Source organism: Macadamia integrifolia, chromosome 4 (genome assembly GCF_013358625.1).
Source record: "Macadamia integrifolia cultivar HAES 741 chromosome 4, SCU_Mint_v3, whole genome shotgun sequence".
In the NCBI taxonomy this organism is placed as follows: domain Eukaryota; kingdom Viridiplantae; phylum Streptophyta; class Magnoliopsida; order Proteales; family Proteaceae; genus Macadamia; species Macadamia integrifolia.
In genome coordinates, this window is record NC_056560.1 from 20,060,237 (window position 1) to 20,077,774 (window position 17,538).

A 17,538-nucleotide genomic window follows, 5' to 3' on the forward strand; every position below is an offset into this window, starting at 1 on the left:
CTAACATCCCCTGCTTTCTTTACCGCAAATCGGATTTCAATATCATTGAACAGGTTCAAAAGTCTTCAATTCTAAATCAACTCGACCACTGTAACTCAAAACAGAATTGATCCAAACTCGGGGTCAACATGCATCCTTCCTTCCACGCACAATTATGGGTGCATCCCAAACAAGGCTTCCAACTTAAAGCAGCTTTTGCCAACCACTTCTTTTGCTTTTATTATTTGAGAAAAGGATTTGAGGCAACCGATTACGTCAAGGGATGAGTAGCCATTTCAACCATTGTAACTGAAGATAAAAGGAATGACCGTTGGCAAGCCACTCTAGATATCTTCCATGGAGTCACTCTCCCTACATTTGCATATGAAAATCAAGCAAAAAGTAGATGCATGCATAGTGTACACAATAACACGAAGAGTTCCGTTTACTACACAACTTAAAATAAGAATTATAAAACAGAACACATGCAATGAGCAAAGGTTCCCCTTGCTACACGATTGCATACATTATCAAGTTGAAGCTTCCCCTTCCACACGTATCCTCTTGGGACCTTTCTCTTCCCCTGGCTCAATACCATTTCCCACCCCGTTTTCCTTGGCTTCAAGCAAACACCTTTTGTACGGTTTAAATCCAGTTCCACGAGCTTTCAGCCTTGCATGTCCAAGCCCCATCATCAGCGACCCCAAGTCAGGATTGTTATTGCTTCTCAGTGATTCAGCTTTCCCTGCCCCTGGGTGATCTGGACAAGTACCCCATGCCTTACTACTAAGGTCTAGCTGCAACCTGCCCTCTTCACCTTTCTCATTTCCTTCTTCTGCACTTGACTGTGGATGCCCATTGCTCAGATCACACGAAGGTGAAAAGCTCTGTGGCAGTACTTGTCTAGAGAAGAGCGCTTGAAATGCAATCCGACCCTGACAAAAGTCAAAATCACTTTTAAGAGTAAATATTCAAGATGATACAAAAATCAGAAATCTATATCCAAAGAGAATTATCCAATCACCTCTTCTGAGACCTCCTTCCAGGACTCGTTCATGTTGCTGGCACTTCTACCGCGACGGTAATTAGTCTCAGCAGATGCATGGCTTAAATCAATTTCTTTCAACTCTTCCTCACCATTCTCACGCTTCTCTAATGCATCTGTCTCTACTTCACTGCTAGAAGCAGTGTTGGAACCACACGAGGAACGGTCGACCGGTTTTCTTGTCTTAGCCTTGTTGGAGTCATGGAACCCGGGAACCTGCATGAGCTTCTGCATATGATCATTCATTTTACTACCTCCACTCTCAGAATCTGCTGATGACATAGGTGGAGACTTGGAAGCTGAGTCTCTTTTCAGAGCCTCAGAGAATTCTAGATCCAGTCCATCTCCCCAGTGTGGAACCTGAGAAGTATTGTCCTTTTCATCTTTGTAGACTATAGTAGGTTGACCAGTATCTGTTGAGGGAATTGCAGCAGTGGGTGAAGGAGCACAACTAAAGCCAATTTGATGAGGGAAGCACAATGGCAACAGCCCATGGGCTGCCCACCATGCAGATGCAGCTGCAACTGTAGCAGCAGCAACTGCTGCCATACTAGGAGGTGGGCTCATCTGTCTTAATGGAAATCCCCCAAGAGTACCAGGAGAAGAATCTACCAAAGCCTCCACATTAGTGCACGGCCAGAATGAAGCAGCCAGGCATGCTGCAGCATGGGCTGCTGGGTTTTGCAGCAGAGCAGATACAATAAGACTTGAAAAAGTAGCAGAAAAGTTGAGAAAGGCTTGGTAATTGTCTTGATTATTGCACATTGGGGTGAAGGGGGGAGGAAAATTTGGCAAGGATTGGTGAACAGAAGACCTTGACATGTTACTGTAGTGTTCACTACTTGCAGAAGCGGTCGGGTTTGTGAATGTGCTTGGATTTCCATGAGCTCCCCCAAATTCGTGCATGATGGATGGAGGGTATGTCATATCAGGGCTCAGAGTTTGTGTGCATGTTCCTGAGATTCCATCTACAAATTGCAAAGGGACATGCCTTGGGAAGTTCTGATTTTTTCGCATTTCATCTGTTGAGAAAAGGCCAAGCATTTCAGCCTTCTTCGGTTCATCTGTTCTCACTCCTTGGACCAGTTCATCATGTGAACTCGGCCTCGGTGTCTGTAAGTTCAGGGTCCCAATTACACCATTATTCAGGTCATTATGGTTGGCATTGGTTTTGTCCAATTTCTGATTCACTTTGTTTTCGACTGTGAGATGGGATTCATCACTTGCACCATTGTCCTCTATATCTGTCATCGACAGCACAAACTCCCTGAAGGTAGATGAGCATGTGGGTGCAGAAGATGCTGGTATAGAATTTTTCCTTACAGAAGAGTAGGAAGTGCAGGTAACCTCTTGGAAAAGAGCAAGGAATTTCGAGTGATTGTCCTCGTTCCGAATTTCTTTTGCTCCAGCAAATTTCTCACCTTGAGCAGGTTTCTGACAGTGCATAAGAAAGGAATTAAGGAAACTTGAAGCATAAACATAATGGACATGAAAAAAAAGATATATACCTCAGCTGATGAGTGATTCTGCAAGTCCAATGGTTGATTACTGGATTGCAGATGTGAAGCTGGTGTTGAGAGTTTTCCATCCTTGACAAGAGAAGACTGAGGAGTCCCTGAGCTGGTCTTTCGAGGATATGGATTGCTTGGTTTCCTTTTAGGACGTGGAGGAGGTATCTCTATGTCAAGAGCTTTTCCAAGTGGAATGCCTTTAATGAGAGCCTCTTTTTCCAACTGAAATTAAGTGATCATATGTGAGAACTAAAACCCTGGATTCTCAATTATGCATGAGCATTCAGTTTTAAAAAGGCAGCTAATCAGAAATCTCCCCCAAAATCGCATGGAGCAACTCATTTATTGGCTGGTGGAATGAAGATATCTGATTCATTATAAATGGAAGTGCAAGCTCTGATAGAGGAGGAAAACTGAAATATACACTGCTAGGCATTTCCTAGTGATACTTGCAGGTGTTACAAACAAATCCAATGAATTCACGAAACCATCCTTGCAGCTGCCACATATTTTTAATATATTGGCTTACGGTAACATTGATACACAGGGACATTTGAGAAATGAAGACATGAATTAAGTAGGAGTAGCCCTTTTCTGTAATATGTAGCAAATTTATTAGGTTATTTCACGTGGTTCTTTTGATTTGTGCATGGGTACATGATGCACAAATCATGCATAAAAAAATATGTAATTTCCAAGTAGGCAAGCTATCCATATTTAATAATCCACCATATTCATTAAAGATGTCCAAAAAAGAAAAAATTAAATAACAAAATCATGTAAATCATAGTTGTCAAAGCATCGGCTAGGCAAGAAGGCTCTTATTTTGGGACCTAGGCATTCCACCGCCTTACTGTATTGAACACCTTGGTATATTTTATAATTATATAAGATTAAATGCATTTTCTAATGTTTTGATTGGGTTTGTGTAGAATATTTATATAAAGTATAGTGCGTAGGATCATGCCTTTGTAAAAGAAGAAAAAAAACAAAAACAAAAACAAAAACAAAAAAACAAAAAAACAAAAAACAAAAAAACAAAAAAACAAAAAACAAAAAACAAAAAAACAAAAAGAAAGAAAGAAAGAAAGGAAGAAGAAGATTTCATTGTGGCATGAAGGAACCAAAGTCGAATCCCTTCTCTACTACTTGCTTCCTTAGTCAATTGGTTGTTTTACCTAAATTATTTGGCTTTAATATAATGGTGAAAATTATAAACAAATGCAAGGAAGGAAAAGAGAAAATAGTGTACAGCTGGTGGGTGATATTTATCCAATTATGTCCATGTGTCCTTTCCAACCAACAGTCTCAAGAACGTCTCCGTGTGTTGTGTGAATCCTCGTCTCCTACGCTCCACTGCCCTTACGATTCATGTGTGTTTTAACAAATATATATATATATATATATATTTGGTGAACTTGTTTGTCCTAAAGTTACAGACTTACAGTACACTAAGGGGACTTTAGGGTGGACAGTTGTGTCCATGAACCCTACCACATGGTTTATGTCCTTTTGGGTTTGAAAAGTGGAAACGAAACTATATCCATGTTTTTAAATTGTTCATGCACGCCTAGCGGCCGCCTTATCGCCTAAGCGCTTAGGAAGGCACTCCAACTATTTTAGTCGCCCAGTGCTTTGACAACTATGTGTAATTAGAACTTGCAGGATATAATTAATAAGGACTTATGATGTAACCATAAAAAAAATTCCATTTATTCAAAATTTGACTTCTGATTGTAGTATCCTAGTTCATAGCTTAAGTTTAATGTGTATCCAAATAATTAAGTACCGAACCCATAAAGGAATAGATAAAAGAATTTCAAAGATCTGACATGTATCTCACACCAACACCAGATGATGTTATGTCCAAAACAAAGTACTTCAGGTAAACGAAGGTTGTAGGAATACTACACAAGGAGAAGACGTGTTTGTCCATGAACCTGTACCCACTACTTGGTCCAAACAGCTCCCTTTTGTTTCTAGACAAAACAAAAGACCTGTTTTTCAATAAGGAAAAGAAGGATCTACAAGAAGGATACTTACTCTAACCCCTATCATCTTCATCAACTGCAAAAAGAAGACACAAGATAGGCTGCAAGTGATATTGATCCATCCTTGATGCGGAAAAAGTTCTCCCATTTGTTTCACAATTGCATGAAACAAATTAATTGGACGATAGTGTATTCATCAAATTCAAGTGGAAATTACAGATTTTCAGCATAAAGAAAGTATTTAGGGGGAGTAAGATGCGAAGACTAAATGATGCAGATTAATCACCAAAAAATGCTTGTTTTATTAGGAATAAGCCTTGGGTCTTTGATCTCATGTGTTTTGAGTGTAATAGACCACTTTTATGGGTCTAAAAGGGGGGGGCTCTAATGATGCATACGGGATTACTAGTTAGTTTCCATTTTCATTAGTTTCCTTTTTAGTTGGGTTTGATTTAAGTTATGTTTGTTTCCTTAGGAGTCAAGTTATTAATTGAGTCAAGTCATTAGTAGTTAGTTTCATTTTTCAACTAGTTTCTAATTTCAGTTTTTAGTAACTATTGTATTAGGAGAATATTTGGTTTCCTTTTTGAGGAACCTTCTATTTTGTAATTCCCTCCCCATCAACATTATAAATAAAGAAAAGGAAGCTCCTAAAGCTGAGATGATTTTGATAAAAATATTAATGGTTGTTGCTATTGTCTTCTTCAGGAAGAGGTGTCTTGTGTTTAATCAAGGCTGAAGGAATTGGTGTTTGATCCAATTGACTCTTTGCGGCGTGAAGTCCAAGAGGTCTCTTCAACTATTCTATCTATCTTCCTCAATTTCTCTAAAGTATTCAAGGTGATTTAAAGGCTGTATTACTGCTACACAGATCAGGTATTTACACTTCAGATTCTGCCCAGAAAATACTCTAAACTGAGTAATCGACCCCTGCTCCCTATAGCATCTACTGCCCTCGGTTGTGGCTGAATTTCTGGTCGATCCTTCCTGCCTATCAAAGGGACACTCGACATTACTGAGGGGCTTTTCTGATCAGTCTTCTCAGAGATAATTAAAATCTCTGTTTTTTTGGACTGTAGTGGTGGAAACCAGAACTGATAGGGAGATTCTTCCCTTTTCTCTTCCTGTGACTATTCTTCTGGTTATACACTGTTAAGAGCCTATTTCTGTACCTGAATTAACTCTGTTTTCTGGTTTATAATCTGAATTAATAGAGGACAGCTTTGGCGTTCGAATTCTGATTTCTGAGAATTATTTCTTCCTTTATTCTGATCTGATGATTGCTACCTATCCGTGGGTAATTGCTGGTTGTTCTTTGGTTTAAACTTTCCTGCAGTCTTGGGTCTAGTTTGCTTGTCAAATCTACACCTCCATTACTAAATAATCAGCAGTACCTGTTTCAAGAGATTTCTGCATAGAATTGTATGAGGGTTCAAGAAAAAAAGAGTGCAAATGACAAGCACCTCATTATCGTCTCTTCTAAAATGAAGGCAAAAACTCATATCTACAGAGAGCAGCACTTTCAGTTAGAACCTTCTATAGAAGTAACGAACATTTTGGGTTAGAATTTCAGTTCTGTAATGGCACCCATCATTAACTATCTCTACAAAGTATACTTTACAAATCCAACTGACTCTTGAGCTAGTTCATGAATCAGTTACTCATAAATCTACATGAAGTACTCTAATCCTTTCTCTCCAAAAAATTCTATGCTCCAAGAGCTCCTTCTAATGGGTGCACGCAATAAAAAAAGATTCTCAAAGAAGCATTTATATCTATTACCTGCATTATCTTTGGTAAGCATATCTATTATCTTGACAAAACACATACTAATGCATGTATATAAGTTTTTATTTGGGAAGGAGGATTGGCTGTTGTACATGCATCAAACCTAAGCCTGGCAAGAGATTAAGACGAGAAATTTTTATGGAATGATTCATGTGCAAAAGTAGTAATCGTTCATCTGTTTCACTGATCAAAACCCTTCAACCAATTAATTTATAAAGAAAATACCCAAAAAAAAATCTATTAAGAAATCAAGTTCTAATATTTTCACTTTTGCATGTTATATCCTTGCTACTTCTAGTACTTGAGAAACAGAATATGCCCTTTTAGCAAGATCATGCCTAGAAACATCCATAGAAATTGGCATCACATTATTTGGTTAGTTGACACGCAAAACCTGTTTTGTTTATTGAGTGAATAACTATTTTCAAAAAAAATTAGTAAATATTAGTCAGCTATGCTTTTTCCTCCACCGTTATTTTATTATTTTTATTGATAGCAACAGATTTTCATCCCTGAAAAGCATAGGTCATATAATTAATGGGTGTCAATAACAATCAAGTTTTTAGTATGGGAATGCCAAATGCAAAATAATATTAAGTTTCAATTAAATAACAAAGTCCAGGGCTGGAAATGGTAAATACTTAAAAGTCAACAACTAGTCAGACTTAGCAACTTGACTCAGTCATTGACTAGTTGCACTTAGGCAATATATTTGCTGGTAGAGCTCAACTTATGCATGCATCAGTCATCCACAGTCCACATACCTAAAGGCATAAGCTGTCACCAACCCTTGATGCAAATGAAAAAACTACAAAGTGCACAAAGGAAGAGACAAATTAGGAGAAAAGAACAAAGGAAGGTTTTGTCGACCAGTTTAATTATTGGGGTAGTCAACAGAATGTAGTGGTTAGTGGGGAGGGATTGGTGAGGGGGGGGAGAGAGAGAGAGGTTAGATTTCCAAGTCCAGAAATAAGTTGTGAGTGTTCCATTTCTCCATTTCAATTTTCGGTTTTTGAGGAAAAAAAATGCTCCAATTAGGATATAACATGTCAAACAGATCCTTCAGCACATGCTTAATCGACTTGAACAAGTTGATATATGACTTGGCCAAATTTGTGTCCATGGTTATGAACAAAGTAATTTATTAGATAGTGACTCATACGATTTGAAAAGTCATGGGAAGCTCAGGATCTTATATGTTTTAACGGTGTAGGCAACAAAAGGACTAACAGGATGCTAGAACTTCACTCAGAAACAGCAAATGGGCTGTCAAGGGAAGCTCATGATCTGACAACTGATAATTTTTAGGACATCAATCAGCTTGTAAAAAACTTTCTGGGATATTTTCCACTGATATTACCTCCTGCTCAAACAAATTGTTCAGTAACCAGTACAATTATGCATAGCCTATTGACTGCCATATTCTGTGATTTTTTCCCCCCCTAAGAAAAGTTCTCCTTTATAAACCAAGTGAGGGGAATAAGGCTAAATTTGGATTTCCACAGCTTCAAAACTGGATTTAGGTGCAACTCCACCATAGGGTTTATATGCTCAAGAATCAGAATGGGTCAGATTCAGGGCAGTTTAGGTTGCTCTGAAGCTGACTGAATGGAATCAAAGTTTAGCCCTAGCCCGGTTAGCACCATGAATGAGAGGCAGATCAGAACAGAGAAAGAAGAAATCTGGGACAACTCAACTGGGCAGGATAGAGAGAGATGGAAAGAAGATCCGTTAGGTAAAATGATCATGAAATCGAGTCATAATATCTTATCTATTTCAGTTTATTGTCATATTTCAATGTCTGGATCAGCAATCATATTGATGTCTAGTGTCTAATCATAAGATCTTTGGAGTTTGGACAAAACTAAACGATGGGCATGATAAGATTTATTTTCTTTTCCACCATCTTCAAGTTCTAAGCCTAAGACAGTCGGCGATGCATCTTCAGTCATTAGGACAACAACAACAACTCAGCCTTATCCCAACTATCTTCAGTCAGTAAGACATGAACTTAAAAGAAGAAATATTAGTGTGTGTCAATAGCTGTTGTTGGCCTGTCAAAATCATTAGATTGGAATTTACAGACTCTACAGACTAAGTTGAACTCTAAGAAAAAAACATTAGATGCATAAAATTCATAAAGAAAATCCTAGGAGAAGAAACATATTACAATTCAGAGCTGAAGAAGAAGCTTTAAAAGTGAAAATGATGTCACAAACACTTGAAATGCTACACTAATTAACAAAGAACGTAGCTTCTGAGTATAGCCGTTCCTATAGGAAGAAACCTAAATCTCATCATGAAAAAAGGGCAGGAGGGGACAAAAGAAAGGACGCAACCTTGAGAGAACTTTTTCATCTTTTCCTCATGTACATGTGGAAATTCAACATACATGGGTAGCAAGAGAGAGTAAGGAAGCAGGTTGGAGAGAGAGAGAACCTTGGGGGCTATCGGTATAGCAACATTCTGGGACATCTTGATGTACCCTGAACCTAACTTGGGTTAATTTTCAACAAACAAAACCACCTCTACCACTATCAAGACCATATTAAACCCGCTCCATTGTTGTAGCTAGGAGAGGGTGGATTACCAAATAGAGTGCCTCATTGGCTTCCTTTGTTTATGAGTTGGTGATTGGACTAGATTCATTCATCAAGGTGCTAGGAAACAGTTTCGTCCAGTAGGGGCCCCACATGGTCAGAGAGGAGAGAGAGTGTCAGTATGGGACGCACATGGTAAGGATGTGAGAGGGCATGAGAAAGTATCTCCACACTATCGGCATGGGATCTTTTTTCCCCAGACTATTTATGAGAAACTTAACAATGAAACTCCTCATTGTAAAAGGATGAAATGATATAGCAACATCTGATCATGATATTGTCAATCCTGTAAAACCCATCTTTAACCTTTTCTAAGTTTGCACCCATTTATCTTTATCTTCCTCAATGAAATTTAAATACATTGAAGAGCAGTTTAGCCCTCAAAACTGAAGATGAAAACCAATTGTAAAGAAAAAAAAAATTCTTTTCTTTTTCTTTTTTTCCTCCAGTAAGCAAGGCTCCTATAGGAAGAGACTCAATATGTTCTAGGCATCTTACGTACCCTTAGCCACATTTGTTTTGAGAAGAGATGATAGAAAATCATTCCACACATGAGAAACAAGAGATAAAAGCAAGAAAATATGTCTTGCAGAACAAAAGAAATTATTTTCTGAGACCAACCACAAACAAATCAAGAAGAAAATGTAACAAACTCAGCTGGCCTTCTCTTGGTTGTCAATTATTGTACAGAACTAAATTTACAAAAACCTATTATTATAACCTCTAACATGAATTTAGAGTTAAAAAATAATTCTGCTAATGGCATCGCAAAGCCCCTAAGACTATGTAAAAGTTTTATAAAAGGATAACCTATTAAAAAAGATAGAAGGAAATAGTTCCATCAAGAGTTATCAAAATCATATAAGAACCCCCATAGTGGATTTAAAAAATGATAAATCCTGAAACACGAGGTTCTGTGCTGATTGAGGGCGAGCATGATTTGTCACATCAAGCAGTAATATGCATTGGTGGTGTTGGGGGGGGGGGGGGGGGAAGAAGTAGGAAAACATAGAGGAGAATATAGGAATAGGGTATAATGTACAGAGATAAAAAGGAACAATAAACTAGCATTTGTTAACTTACATCTTTGATTTGTTTCAAATGTTAACTGGAACATGGAAATTTCCAATGAAATTATGATTCGAAACAAGGTATAAATAGTTAAAATAAAACTTTGAACCAAGACTTGACACATTGATCCCAAGAGCTAACCACATAGATCCTTGAGGTCACAATCTTGTGACATCTTATATAACTGTGATATTTTTTTAACTTCCCCCCCCCCCTTCTTATTTTCCGATCCGAAAATCCTATTTGACATGTTCAGATTGGGCAATGAGCTAATTGTGAGGTTAGCAAGCACAAGGTTCAATAATAGTAGTTTGTGTTCATTTCAATTTGGACCTTCTCTAACAGTGATTAAAGCAACAACTTCATTCCATTAACTTATCAATAGGATCCTATCCAGCAAAAACTCCTCAGAAATTCAGAACCTTTAGTAATGCAGGTTAAAGAAACAATTTTGTTCCACCATCAAGGTAATTGGTAAAAATCTAGCTAATACAAAGCAGAAGGATAATATGGTCATATAAGCATAATGGTGAGAGACTACTGAAAGACCTTTGAAAAGAACTTTTGTGCGTGACTTCTAATCTGCACAGCAGTCTTTGTTCCAATGTGTTCTGCACACCACAAGAATCAAAAGAGGAGAGAAGGAGCATGTCTCCAAGTATGAGAAAGATGAAAACGAACAGCATGTACGGAGTCATTCCTACTTGAACACAAAGCCCAGAAGGATCCAAATCCAAAGCTCAAAACAACAAGAAGATAAATAAATAAAACAAATGAATGATCACCGCAACCACGGCAAGCACACACAAACAATTCTTTTGAACCCAAGTCTAAACATCACTTTCTGAGTACCAAAATAAAATAGAAGAGGATCATAATGTTCAATAAAAATATAACCTTCTATACGCTGCCAAGCTCGCCCATACAGCTTCAGGGCTTCTAGAAATCTGTCGTGTTCGTCCTCTGTCCATCTTTCACGTTGCTTAGTAATAGTATACGGTTTTCTCGTCTGTTATTAGGGGAGGGGTTCGCAGAAATAGAGAGATGCTTCAGAAAGCAGAGATTTATAGCAAAAAAAAGGGACATTTTTTCACGGGTGAGAAGGCAAGATACGGCAATTAACCTTTATAATGTGTTCTTCTCTGGAAGAATATGAGTCCATTACTGGACGCTTTTATCGTGTCGCTGTTTCAAATCCTCAGTAAGAAGCAGGGGGTACAGTCTCCTCCTGCCATCTCTCTCGAAGTAATGAACTCTCGTTGCCGTGAAGAAAAGCTCATTACTTAATATTACTGCAACAAAGAGAGAAAAAAAAAAGAAGAAGATAGGGGGGCCTGTGTCTGCGCATAAGAACAGCAAAGACAAGAACGAAGACGATACCAAATACCAATACACGGAAAGTAGCAAAACGAAGAAGGAAAAAAAAAAAAAAAATTCCTTTTTTCCTCAATTGTTTTTCAAAATACACTGAGGTAGAGAAGCTTCTCCGAATCCGAAACAACTGTAACAAATCCACTAAAAGAAAGGTACTTTTTATCAGAATCCTCACCAAAACGACCCGGATGACGCCGAAACCTTAGAACGTAAAAGAAACTGAATCAGTAATAAACAACAATCCCTAGAAGCAGTCATAAAAAATCTATGAAATTATCTCCGTACCCAAATCGAAAATAAGAATAGTGGACGAGAATAAGAAACTTACCTTGCAAGGCCGCCATCGCCAAGCGAAACGGGAGTTATTCAGACCTCGTTCCCGATCGTGCATGAGGAAGGGAGTTGAAATCAATCCGTCGGAAACAGGCAGCGAGAGAAATATTGAATGGCAATGCCGTGGAAAGGATTTTGAAACGAATTCTGTCCACTTTGTCCGGGAACTGAACTGAAGACGAAGTAGCAGCAGCAGCGGCAAGACAGAGAGAGAGAAACAGAGCAAAAACAGAGGAGTTTCGCGTTTCGGTGAGACCTAAAACCAACTGACACTTTGTGTTCCCGGAGAGAGCGTTAGGCCAAAACGCAACCTCAGCCACAAAAAATTTCTTTTTCTCGTGGATTTGCCTTTTAATATTCATAAGAAAAAACGGGGTGAGGCCTAAATTTGAGGCTAGAATGGAAGGATTGAAGGAAAGGTCACTGTGGGGACACAGATGGGGACGTCGACTGGGAGGCGCTTCACTGGATGATGCCAAATGGCAACTCCGTAGTGGTTGACTACAAGCAGATCATGCGCTTTTTCGCTCCCGACGGCTCTCAAGTCTCCTTGGCCTCTCTTTGCTTTGCTCTTTGGAAGCGGACTCAGCAGAGAGAGAGAGAGAGAGAGAGCCTCAAACTCAATCTCAATTCTCGACCACAAAACAGGACGGTGAGAGGGCAGTTCTGGAAGTTCAAGACTCTGGAACTCTCGATTCTTGAATCCTCTAAACAAATAAAATAAAATGGAATCTCTAAAAAAGCGCACCCTTTTCACCACTGTGGGCCCAGCAAGAAGGAAACCGCCATTATCCGGTTCTTTGAGTACGAAACTATAAAAGTGCCCCAGTAGACAATTCCCAAGTAAACGTGGCTCCCTGGACTGCTACGTGTCTTGTTCGTTCGATGCAGCACCGGTTGTTTCACTCCCCAAGCCTGCGTCGTTGATTATCTGACATGTGGATGAAGAATGGAGGATGGAGATATTCTTCCTGGGGTTCCAACGCGCATGTCTATCATTTTTTATTTTTTTTTTTGATAAACGCATATCTATCGTCGCATGAATCAGACGGTCCTACTCCACGGGCCCTTTTTTTTTTTTTTTTTTTTTTGAATCCTCTTTGTTATAACAAACATAAGATTCTGTTTTTTTCTCAATGCATGGAGAGGCTGGAATGGATTCATGAGGGCTGTGTTTGGTATGTATTCCCATTCTGAGAATGTGTATTTCCATTTTGAAAATACGGAATGTGTTCTTAATTGAGAATGAGAACATTGTTTAAATAAAATGTTTATGTAAAATGCATTTTTTATGTTAAAATGTTCAAACATTTTATCAAACACCTCATAGGTGGAATCTCTTCGGTGAAAATCCCAGACAACATTACATCAATAACTCTCAAATAAAAATATAAAATTTTGAATGGTTCCTTAGATAGTATTGCTTAAATCGATCCTCAAGTCCCAAGGGATAATAAAAACTCCCCGCCTTCACGTCGAAATTCGTCAGAATTCTTTGGGAGAAGCAGTTTTTGGAGAGAGAAAGAAGTAATTTTTGGAGATTTGAAAGAATGAGATGCTATTTATTAGGAGAGAATGTGTCTTTCAAAAGATTAGCGGCGGAGCTATTTTCATCAGGTTACACCAAGAGTTGGAGAATGCAGAATGAGAAAATATCACATTTCAGAATTGGCTGCATTCTTGACCGTGTACTATAATTTTGATAATGGAATGCTTACCAAACAATGTTTTTAACAGTCCAGAATGCATTCTAAAAATGTACTAGAAATCAATGTTTTGGGTTTCCTGGAACTTTGGGGTTAAGAGATCCAAGCTTGAAGTTATTGGGGATGAGATAAAAACAGAAATAGTAGTACATGCAAATTTTATAGAGAAAGAGGAAAATTCGAGATGGGGGCCTTCTTCTATAAAAAGAAGAAAGAGGAAAGGGAATAGGTAGAATGAAGAATTTGGATATAGAAATTTTTTGTATGCTTAGTTTTTTATTGTGGCAGATATGTTAAGCAATTTATTCAATGTTGGTGGTGCTGTTTCATGGGTTCTGTCGCACTTGTGTTCAGTGTAACCATAGCCATGGAGAGTTGGTTGAACTTTGGTTCTCAGGTCCTCCTGTCAGCCAAGCTTTTTTTTTTTTTTTTTTTTTTTTTTTTGTTCAGTGATATGCATGGGGCTTTATTTCCTGATATTACAGTATCCATATCATCTGGCTAAAAAAATTAGGTTCTGTTCTGAGTATTCCATTTTGAGGTCCTGAATAGTCAATAAATTATGGCCTACCAATTATGCATTCCCATGGTCTTTGCTTCTGCCAATTAATTTTTACTCATTATATGAATTTAATGTGTATTTTGTAGGGAATTCCATTGGTAGGAGCACACAAAAATGGGAAGGGTCTGCTTGCCAAAGTAAGTTTTTATCTGGATCTATATTTTTGCTTTTGCCACTTGAGTTAAGACCAATTTAGGTGGAATTGCAACTTTTAGTTTACTGCGAGATTCTAGAATCATGTGATAGAAAACCCATCGTGCTCATTCTCTTTGTGTACAAAGTAGGGCCATTCTCTGTTCTACTGCACAGCCTATTGTATCGCACCTGTTTAGACTTATGGGATTAACCTTAGATTTTAGCCATAGTTGGGACCTTTTAGGATCTCCACTCAACTATAATTCCACCCACATATAAAGTCTGGTTTTGAAGTTATTAAATGTCTCCCTTACAAGCCTAAAATTCTTTTCAGTGTGTGTGTGTTTTTTTTTTTGGTTCATCTGTCATGCATGATACTATTCCTAATTAATAGTTTTAGTATTATTCCAACCTCTACTCACCGCACCTCTACTCACAACATTTTAGTTGCACCACCTCTTATCTCTTTCACAGTAGATCAAATCTTCTCTCATAGCAAATCAGAGTCATCGGTCTGTCTCACAACAGATCAGATCTTCTCTAGGATGCCTAAGAGACACCTTGACAACTATGTTTATGACAATCATTGAGTGGTAAGCAAATGGTTGTAAAAAGCAATGTTAAACATATGACATTAAAGCTTGGAAGGAAATCCCCTTTCTTGTTAAAAATTCACATGTGCATTTTCTCTTCTTCGCCTAAAAAATGGCCACACACATACATTGGCTTGGATGATTTGATGTTGTCATTAACTCAGTGAATTTAAAGACAAGAATGGATTAGCCATGGGGATGGTTACTACACTCAATTTGTTTCATCAGATCTCTATCACCCTTCTATATGGTTGGTGGTCTCAATTCCAATTTCTCCTCTTTCACAGCAAAGAAAATCGATCTCAATAAGTACCTGGTTCTACTACCGTTGTGCTCTCTCACATCATTTACATCAAGGTGTAATAATCTTCTTCCATTTCTCACCTCCATGCGAATGGCATGATGCATCCGGATCTAAAACTAGAAAAAAAAAAAAAAAAAAAAAAAAAAAAAAAAAAAAAAAAAAAAAAAAACTATAGACATATGCTCACATTTTTGGCATCTTGATTTTAGGCAATGTTGTCCGATTTTGGTCTAGCATAGCAATTTGTGAGAGAACAAGATCAAACTCCATGTGTGGAATGCATTAAACCTATTGTAATGACTTTTTACAGGCATGACCTTAATATAAGCCTTTTTTTTTTCGGTAAACAACAATTTCATTCAATTAAAACTAAGAAATACAAAGTAGATGTGAAGCCTGGTTTGTGGCTCATCAACAACACCAGTTTGCTCATGGTTGTGCCTCATCGGAATGTTGCCCTTCTTCACCGAAATCTCAGTTTGGCCCTTTCCTAAGAGGACCTGCCACTGAGCCCCATTTTATCGAGAAGGCAACCAGGGTGTTTGCGAATACTCCTACTCCCCCGCCCCAGCGACAGGACTCTCGCTTTGGCCATCACTACTCACCTCAGAGCTTTGCCTTCCCTGGCCAAATTTGCCTTCTGTTGACGGAGGAGATGACACTCACCTAGCTGGTCAGGCCCGTACACCCTCACGCATGCCTCACACTTCCTCAATACTTACACGTGGCCCCTTTCAATAGGTCAATGCCCAACCACCATCCAACCCCTGCCACAGCCAGCACGCAATTCTCCATTCATACCCTTCTTATTTTTGTTAACCAAGGTGTCCTGGCCAGCTTACACGCATCTCGACTAATCCTCGGGGAGACTAGCATAGTGGCCCATCGCCACTGTAGAGCCATGCTCTTTAAACCCCGGTTTATTGACCGATTGGTTCAGTTTGGTCTTGCAGGGTCTGAACCGAAATGGGTTGATGCGGTGCTTTGTGGCACATGATGGCAAGGATGATGATGAGCACATTTATGTATGAAATCTAGGGTAGTAAAACATGCATTTTACATATTTAGAATGGAGCTACCTTAGGTTTTACTCTCTTTTTGCAGGTTTTACATTTTCAAGGCATTAAGGACTATCGGCCGCTATATCTTCAATTTTCCACGTAAAGAGGTCCTATTTCTTTTCATGGTTGCAAAGAGGATAAAATTCTGAGCAAGATGGATGTGTTCAATTAAAAGTACACATTCTTTTGGTCACCCATACAAATGATTATTCTTTTCGGGCTAGAAAAAGAATAATGGATCAGAACTGAACCGAGATGCAGAACCAGCCCGTTTGCAATTGTCCAAGAGGTACAAGGAATACTCCAAATGCCAACAAGGATCGATGGACCACATCCTTAAGTGATTAAAGATTTATTTTTGGTAACAACAACTACCTAGCGTAGTTGGTGAGCTATGGTGTACAAAATTCCCTTGCTCACCAAGAGGTCTCAAGTTCGAATCTTATGGTTGTTTTTTTTTAGAGAATTTTGTTGAAGATTTTCTGCTTTTCACTCACTTAAAGCACTAAGGGCATGAAGGGGATTTCCACATCAAATTAGAAGCAAGAAAAATCGTGGAAGGGTTCCTGCGCAAGAAGAGAAGAAAAAAAAATGAAAGAAAAAAAAAAGAGGAGAAATAAAGATTGTCCAAATCTTCTCTCTCCTCCACATCATCACCCACCAAAAGATTGTCCAAATCACATAAAGCAAGAAGAAAATCGTCCCTTGGAGGGAGAAAAAGAAGAAAAATAAATTAGAAAAAAAAAAGGAAAGAAAATAAACAAACAAATTATAGGAAATTTCTCAAAGTTTATTTCTCTCTTCTCTTTCCTCCACCTTAGCACTTTTGGTCTCAAAAGATCTCACAATCAATTGTGTGTTTCTCTCTTTTAGGAAAGAGAAAATTGTTACCCTACCTCCCCATTCCCTATAAATACAACTCATGTAAGAGGAGGGGAGATAATTCATTCTTCTTCTAGTTTTTTTTAGTTGCTCTCTCTTTCTCTTGCTCTCTCTTTAGTTTTAGTTCTTCTTTATCTTTTCTTTAATCACTTTTGTAATAGTTTTTTTTATTTCAATTAATGCAAGCACTCTTTTATTTTTATTCATCCCTTTTATGTTTATGATTTATGGAATTGAGTTGTAATTTTTTTTTTAAGTTATAGTTCTAGGCTTAGATCTAGGTGACAAAATCATGAGCTATGAAGCAATTTTTTTTTTAAGATTTGTTTTCTCTAGTACTAGAAATTTCAGATTTGGTTTATTCTAGATCTGGTTTTTAGTACTGGTAGTATCTCAAATCGATCAAGTTTTCAGTTCGAAGGTTGAAGTTCAAGTAAGTAGGCTCCTTCAGTAGTCTTCTCTCCCCCCTCTCATTCCCTCTTCTGACTACATTTTCTTTCTTAATTTAGGATTTTTATTTTCAGTCGTTACATTATTGTTATCCCTTTCCCCCAAGGTTCATGGCTAGTGTATGTGTTGGCTTTGCCCCTCCTAGCCATAGAA

General features: G+C 38.2%; 1 protein-coding gene across 1 annotated transcript; it reads right to left on the minus strand.

Annotated features, from left to right (window-relative positions):
* Positions 1 to 250: 250 nt before the first annotated feature.
* On the minus strand, positions 251 to 12,016 carry LOC122076941 (protein LATE ELONGATED HYPOCOTYL-like). Its single transcript, XM_042642606.1, has 8 exons — positions 11,688 to 12,016; positions 11,535 to 11,560; positions 11,109 to 11,277; positions 10,883 to 10,994; positions 10,535 to 10,596; positions 2,533 to 2,757; positions 1,004 to 2,458; positions 251 to 914 (listed from the first exon to the last, which is right to left on the minus strand). The coding sequence occupies exons 3-8, from the start codon at positions 11,145 to 11,147 to the stop codon at positions 510 to 512; spliced, it is 2,298 nt and encodes a 765-aa protein (XP_042498540.1). The 5' UTR covers positions 11,148 to 11,277; positions 11,535 to 11,560; positions 11,688 to 12,016; the 3' UTR covers positions 251 to 509.
* Positions 12,017 to 17,538: the final 5,522 nt, after the last annotated feature.

Bases quoted from the DNA above. Each gene is read 5' to 3' on its own strand.
- LOC122076941 (XM_042642606.1), bottom strand. From the start codon at position 11,147: ATGGACTCATATTCTTCCAGAGAAGAACACATTATAAAG. The intron at 10,597-10,882 runs GTTATATTTTTA...TGTGGTGTGCAG, and splicing joins AGCTTGGCAGCGTATAGAAG to AACACATTGGAACAAAGACT. The intron at 2,758-10,534 runs GTCTTTCAGTAG...ACTTAATTTCAG, and splicing joins CACAAAAGTTCTTTTCAAAG to TTGGAAAAAGAGGCTCTCAT.